General features: G+C 34.8%; 1 protein-coding gene across 1 annotated transcript; it reads right to left on the reverse strand.

Moving 5' to 3' along the window:
* Window positions 1-3,796: 3,796 nt before the first annotated feature.
* On the reverse strand, window positions 3,797-8,057 carry LOC144961597 (uncharacterized; the record flags this gene model as incomplete). The annotated part of the gene is made up of 2 exons (XM_078894729.1): window positions 3,797-3,855; window positions 7,805-8,057. Coding segments are annotated over 2 exons (305 nt in total), but the record flags the coding sequence as incomplete, so codon positions are not given.
* Between the last annotated feature and the right edge of the window lie 201 nt (window positions 8,058-8,258).

Below are 8,258 nucleotides of genomic sequence, written 5' to 3' on the forward strand. Positions count from 1 at the left end.
TTTTTTAAAAAAAAAGTATTTATTTTGAACATAACAATAAATACATTATCATTATGATGATAAATGATGATGAGGGATGATGATAGATGATGATGATGATGATGGTGAGATGATGATGATGGTAGGGGTGATAATGATAATGATAATAATCTAATGTAAAACCATATTGTAAAGGGAATGACGACGTCATGCATTATAGGAAATAAATGCATGAATTATTTCCAAGAAACCAATTGAGAAATGAAACGACACAGCTAGGCTATATATATATAATATATATATATATATATATATATATATATATATATATATATATATACTAAAAGGAAAACGAGGAAGAGAAACAAATCTATACACAGTGAGAGAGAGAGAGAGAGAGAGAGAGAGAGAGAGAGAGGAGAGAGAGAGACAGAGACAGACACACACACACACACACACACAGAGAGAGAGAGAGAGAGAGAGAGAGAGAGAGAGAGAGAGAGAGAGAGAGAGATATGGTGGTAGAACAGAGGGGGAAGGAAGGGGGAGAAAAAGAGAAATAGTAATAGTGAGAGATAAGGAAAAGAAAAAATATAAAGAGAGAGAAGAGAAAGATATATATATATATATATATATATATATATATATATTATATATATATATATACGCGCACACACACACACACACACACACACACGCATACACAAAAGAGTAGACTGAAAAGTCTGGATGGGGCTCTTCTATAAATTGATATGAAATAGTGTTCAACAGTCGTGATGACACCTCCCTCGTAATGATGCATAGTAACTTAGTAACTGGTTCTAAACTATCAAATAACGGCGGACGCCCTAATGAAGTTTTACTTCTCCGACGATAAGATAAGTGTATCCAGTGGAGGAAATCATTATAAATCTGATCATGTTTCGACTTTTTAACATTCTGATCTAGCCAGCATAATGAATACAAAGTACCGATTTTCGTTGTTTTGAACCAAGCTGCTGGTTGCTAGGCGGAGGTGACATCAGACTATTGAATCCTGTTGACAAAGGTATAAAAATTTAAGTTTATATTCTTTCCCGGGTTATCATTTTGAAATTCACCCTCGTCACCATTCACATCCATGCAGAGCCGCCAACGATTCATCAGTTATGGCATCGCGTCGAAGATGAATTCACGAGGCGAATTTTGACACTAACGAGTCGAGTCACCTCCGCATGCACTTGCCAAACCCCTGTCAAAATTTGCCCCCTTGGGATGTCTCTTAAGTCTTAAGAAAAAGAAAAAGTCACTCAGAGCTAAATCAGAACTGTAAGGGGAGTGTTCTACGACTTCAAGAAATCTTCCTAGTTCAACGTTATCATGCTTTTGTGTGAGAATTCTCGATATCCAATGGGAACATAACTTTCTGTAACCCAGGATTTCTCGAACAAGATATCCATATCTTCCTTATAAAATTCCAAACCTTTGTGGGAAAAGTCAGATTGTTTTATCCAGCGATTAGCGCGATAAAGTTCAATTTCCTTGTTTGATTTGCTGCGGTTGATGCACTTTGTGGACGACCACTGAGAGCCTGCACATTAATGTTGGTGGAGAAAGCAACCAGTTCCAGTAAAAACATATTGACTCACCTTTGAACTGTTCGAATACCCACGTTTGACCATAAACAAGATTCAGCCGTTTTTGAAAGTTTACGGGTGCACATTTCTCCATTAAATGTGCTCAAAATAATTTACAAAGTTCCCTAGTCAACAACACACTGAATGTGTAAGACAATTTATAACGCTTGTTCAGGATTGATCCAATTTTATTTCGAATAGAGACAACAACGCTGTTTACGGCTAGCTACTTATTTTACACTTGAGTACAATGACAAAATTTGAAAAAATAAAGCCTTTTTTCAAAGACTCAATTCTGGACTGCTCAGTGCTGGAATCGATCCTAGCACAGCGTGGCTCAGCTGCACGGTCCTACTTTGCTTCGTTGCCAAAAGGTAGGGGGTTCGATCACCCGCGGCGCTGTGTGGCATTGAGCAAGTCACATCACCCTCGAACACTTTGTGGCGATGCACTGCGGCGAAGAGTCTATAGACAAATTTCCCCATGGGGATGAATAAAGGGAAATTTTATTCTTATTATATTTTTAATTAAGTCTCCAGACCACAAGACTACTTGTGCGGATATGTGGTATAGTGGTATGACACTCGCTTTCGGATCGGAAGGTCCAGGGTTCATCCTCGCTCGGCGCATAGTTGAGTCCTCGTAAAAGGCTCTTTACTCAGATCTCTCACCATCCTCAGGTGTAAAATGAGTACTGGCCGTTAACAGCGTTTCTCTTATCGAAAAAAATGTTATATCGCCTAACAAGCGTCATGTCAAGTCCTACATTTTTCTGTTGGCCAGGGACCCCTTGTAAAGCGCTTAGAGCACGTTTAGCAGTTATTGCGCTATATGAAACCTCAAGTTCAAGTTTACATAGCCACAAATGAGTAAATTGTAAAGACAGTATCAATGTAAACATTATCAAAGTTTCGCAGATTAGTTAGTTTCTATTTTTTGGTTTAAAATTGCAGCCCACAGTGTCATAACGGTGCAATGTCACGTTGGATAAGACCAGGAAAATTCAATTTACAATTGACATCCTAGGAAATACGAACGTCGTTAGCTCTTTTCAATCTTGAAGTCTTTAAGAACTTTGTTTATAAATAATTAGATCAGCTTATGTATGAATTTGAAGGTAGATTATGTTTATTTTATCATTGATATATTGTACTTTTATATCATATCATGTTAATTGTCACTGTGATAAGGCTCCAAAGACTACACCATTGGCCTAGTTTGGATCTCATTAAGTATTGAATTGTACTGATGACGTATTATTTATCAAGGTTACAGGGCTCCAAAGACCATAATATTGACCTTGTTTGGATCTCATTAGGTATTGAATTGTACTGTATAACGTCGTATTTGGTCATCAAAATAAAGAATCAAAATTAATCCCAAGTACATAATTGTGGCAGGAGATTCACTTTCCTGCCTTTAATTCATCGAGACATGATACCGCTTTGAGAGGATTGGTCACGATTAATGACATAACACCAGAGCTTCCTACTTGAAATATAAAAAAATGTCATTTCCAAGGGGAAACATTTTTAAAAAATCACTTTAAATAGCTTCAGAATTAAACAATTGGCTCTCAACGTGGTCCAAAAATGCTTCAAAGTTCTGAATATAGGTTCTAAAAAGCTAGACCTTCATTCTCAACATGATGCATTGAGTCAAAAAGACAAATGCAGCTCTGTAGCGGGAACCAAAAATTCGTATTTCTACGAATGTTTTCGTAGTCCTGGCAGGTCAGTAAAACTCACTTAACAGTAACAAAGTCTTTATGATTTTACTCAACTTTTTATTTGACACTCTTAAGCTTTAAATCAAACACGTATTAAGATGATTCTATTCGTAATATAGGATTCTTATTCTCTTGCTTTTTGGAATTCCGGACGTTGTCCCAATCGCTGTATAAGCTTCAAATTCCAAAATGCAAAAGGGTAAAAAATCTATTATTCTATCCCCAATTGATTCTGTCTTCGTTTTCTCTAAATAAATAACATTTTCAACAACAACAAAATCTAACTGTTTTGTTTATTCTTTTGTTAGAAAATCTAATCTTTGCCAAATGCAACGCTTGACTTTTTGGCGTCACAAATTATCATTCTAAACTTGATATCATTACGCGTTACTATAATTTATATTCCTGTAATATAAGATGGTCTTTATTTCGGGTCTACTTGCTATGGTGTTCATCTTAAGGTCGAAGTTAGTTTGATGTCAAGCATTACTATTCAAATTCCAGCGAGTAGATTTTGCGTCCAGTGCAATCCTTGAAAAAAAAAAGAATAGAAAACCAAATTATTAGAAATTAAACATAATCCAATATCCGCGTGAACAGTATATATATAATTATGATCAACTTCTACAATATTGCTTCAAGCGTTTGCTCTCATCAGGAAGTGGAAGTGAAAGTAGGTTGTTTTTTTCTAGATTCGTGTTTATGGAGGTTCATAATTACATAACAGGTTTTTTGTTCTGTGTCTGCATGGGATGTTAGTTCGTTTCTTCTGTTGAGTGTTGCCATGTTCGGTTTGTGATGATAAAGAAGTTTCCTTCTAAGCAGAGGTTGCAAATCTTAGAAGAGGGGAGTACGACTGTGCTCTAGAGATGATTTTTCATGTAATGCTGAGTTCCTTGAGGTTCCAATTGTGTTCGCCTAGTGAAGTAGACTGTCGTTTGTGTATGTTTCTGAAGGAAGATTTATGCAGTTGTATCTGGTTTTGAATGAACACTCAGTGAGGCCAATGTATGTTTCTTGTTTGGTGTGTCTGGTCGTGTAACTATGGCTTGATAAATAACGTTTTGGTCAAGTAATTACCGTTTAGTGGGCATTTGCTTGGGTCCTGCATTGGATTTTCTCTTTAGGTTGTTACTGAGCAGAGCTGCTGTGACAGTTTTCATTTATTGTTGGAGAAATGATATTTGTATGTTTGGCATACAAGTGTATCCTATTTTAATGGTGTTCTTGTTCATGATTGGGTGTAAAACGTGACCGGGAGGGAAGCATTTTTGTAGTAGATTGAAGAACTTGTTACCGATAGAAGTTGTCACATTCTTGCTGTAGGTGGGTTTAAACCATGTTATAGTCGTTTCCTTTGACGTTTTTTTCGTTGGCTTTGTAATAGTTTCTGTTCATATTTTAGTTTGGATGCATAAGGGAGATTTTTTAAAGTGATATCGAATTATAGCAAACCATTTTCCGTATTACAAACAAGTCATGCGACGTATTGACTGCAATTATAATTACTTGAGCTATCATGTGAATGAACCAGTATGTGCACAATATGAACTATTTAACTATTCGTATTTGTGTTCTAACTTACTCTTACTCAGATCATGTCTTGCACTTTTGATTAAGACACAGTAATAAATGAATAAATAAATCATGAATAAATGAATAAATAAAGAAACAAAATCATTTATAAACTTTATTCATCTATAATGAAGTTTACATCCGTAAATTACAAGAATGAATACTTACAAAGCGAAAGTAAATAGCATAAAGATAAAAGTAATAAAAATTTGCATCTGCAATATCACTATCAATTCATAAAAATAGCTAATATAATATATAATTTATAGATATAGAAAAAAATCGTATGTTAGATAATAATATAATATTCTTTTCACAATGAAAGAGGATACCTTAAAATTTTAAAAAGAAAAAGAGTTATATAAACTTAATCCTGAATCAAATGCTCTCAGTATTCTGTTTAAAACTGAGAGTGGAAATTAAAACCAAGTAAAAGAAAATGAAAATTGGTTTACAAACGTAAATTACATGTATGAATACTTAAGCGTTATGAAATTTATTTACAATAATCTTATAAATCAATTTGTAAATAAAATAAAGTAAAACTAATTGTAAAAGTACATCTTTAATATTAATATAAAAAAATAAAGAGTATAATAATATTATATGATATTATAATAATAATAATAATAATAATAATAATAATAATAAATAATAATAATAATAATAATAATAATAATAATAATAATAATAATAATATACCATATCACTTATAGCAAGAAAAATATATTAGACAAAAATGAATTTCGTATCATCAAAGTCGTACGCGGATCACCCTTTTTGATTATCAATGAAATACGATTCATTATAAGTTTATAAAGAAAATGGCAGATTACAACTAAATCCTGAATTGAATTTCTGTCAGAATTCTTACTTTTAACAATAACGTGTGGATATTAAAACCCAGTTAAAGACAATAGAATCGTATGATGTAAAAGGAGGACACTGTCACCATCAAACGGTTGACAATAAAGAACAACAGAATTTACTTTCGTGACACGAAATGTCTTGTTGTCAATAATGTTAAAGTCACGACTTTTATTATCAACAGATTTACAATAGTTATCCCGGGTAAATAGTCGCTCAAATTGAAATGTTTAAATATTTTTAAAAATTATGCCTTTTTCCGCCACGACATCATAAGATATCGTCGCCTGGGCATTCCATGAAGGAATATAGATAACTCATCAAACAAGATGTCTGATGTCAACAGGAATCACCCATGTTGTCCAAGTGAGCAAATTGGGGTTAATAATCTTGCTCTAGAAAAAAACGAAAGTGCCTGAAGCGGGCTCGAACCTGGGTCACAGTGCAATGCCTTAACCACTCGGCCACTTCGTCCCCAGTTTGAATATTAAAGAAGTAAAAACAGGTGGGGCGGGTATTTACAACAATAATGATAAGGAATTAACTGTGTAGAAAGTTGGCAAGTGACGGAAAGGAATCAATAATCAATAATGTAAGTGGTGTGTGAGAATCGAACCTGAGACGCCTGGCAGAGATATGAGTGACTCAGTGCTATAAGTCATCTTGGAAGAACGAGAAAGAGAAACATCCTAACGTTTCAGACGATGTGTACACATTTTCAGGTCTTATCATCTAACGTAATTATGGCCAGATTTAGCAATGTTTTGATGCAGAATATTTTTCGTTGGTTAGAGAGTATAACCATTACAACAATGAGCCCATAACAACTTGGGTTATCAGACCTGCAAATAAGAGCACGTAGGTTACACATCTATATACATTTTACTCAAATTTGTTTCATTTTTAGATTTTAACAATACAAAGCAAAAGTCTAACCCAGAATTTCAAATGAACAAATCACATTGTAAGTTATAAGAAAGAATAAAATATATTCCATTCAACAGTGTGGATGTGCTAATAAGTAAGTTAAATGATAAGAACAGTTGATGATGCCGATAATAAAAGAGTTGATATGATGATGATGATGATGATGATGATGATGATGATGATGATGATGATGATGACGATGATGATGATGATGATGATGATGACAATGAGGAGGTACTGATCCCCGAAAAGTCATTAGAGAATTAAATGTATAGGAAAAACGACCTTTGATTTTATTGGATCTTTAGAAATGTGTTTTTGTCTTTGTTTTATTTTGTATTTATTTTCTTCCAGAACGTCTATAAATTAACACCGTGATTGATAGTTTTAGCTGGTAAATCGAATTTCGAACATCGGAGGATCAAACCTCTGAATTCCCGATTTTCACGATCGGCGGATCAAAAAGCTGAAATCTGCATACAAGCTTTGAGCACCATGTTCTTATCTACTTTTGGGCAAATCAGACCTTCCCAAGCTCGTGCTGAGACCCATAACACTTCAACTTTAGGCTAGTCTTCTAGGCCAAATGTCGCTCTTTTTTCATTATTTGTGTACAGTTCTGCAAAACGTGTGTGGCATCCTGCTTTCCCCTCCCAACATTCACAAATGTTTGTTTCTCTCCATTCTTAAATACTTTGAACATATAATATCGGAGATGACTTTGTTCGCAGCGAAGTCTGAAAATGATTTAATTAAAAAAAAATTCCTATATTCTCCCATAGGGAAATTTTTCTCTAGGGTCTATTCCAAGGGAAGACTGGAATAACCATGCGTCAGCCGCAAGTGCAGTGCCGCAAATTGAGCTAGACGAGACCAACTAGATCTAATCTATAGACTATAATAAAATATACCATTTAGATGATGGGTTTATGATTGAAATAATGCATTTTTGTGATACAAACTTGTACAAAGGTGATTGAGAGCAGTATTGATATTATTGTACTTCGAGAGGAGATAGATAGTCATCGTTGTCTCCACTGAAAACGAATTCTGATAATCTCCGTGACCAAGAACAGGTTTGCTTGTCTGATTTACGCTGACATTTACATACCTTCCCCTCACATCAGTCTTTGACACATTCAGATCATCAGATCTGTTTTGAGAGTCCTCCATGTCCACGTAGATGCCACAGTCTTCATTGACGTTGGTTTGGTCTGCGGCATTCAACGTTGTGTCATTTTGCACGGCGTGGCTATCTGCACCATTCAGTACAATGTCAGTATATTCCTGTGATCTATTCTGTTGTCTGTTTGAATCTTGCACGTCATTTATATCCAGCCTGTCGTAGTCATCTAGCTGTATCTCTGGTAATGGGATTGGTGTTTGATCACGTCGACGCCTTTCTCCTTGTGTTGTTGTTGTGGTTGTTGTTGTTGTTGTTGTTGTTTGTTGTTGTTGTTGTTGAGGATTGCTCTTTCTCCTTTCTGTAGTTTGTAAATTGTCGTTTGACTTTTGATCTTCTGCATCTTTATTACGTGACATCTCCATTTTTGAACTGTAATTAA

Source organism: Berghia stephanieae, unplaced genomic scaffold, assembly GCF_034508935.2.
Source record: "Berghia stephanieae isolate SIO BIC M18660-M18661 unplaced genomic scaffold, UCSD_Bste_1.3 scaffold3223, whole genome shotgun sequence".
Classification (NCBI taxonomy): Eukaryota; Metazoa; Mollusca; class Gastropoda; order Nudibranchia; family Aeolidiidae; genus Berghia; species Berghia stephanieae.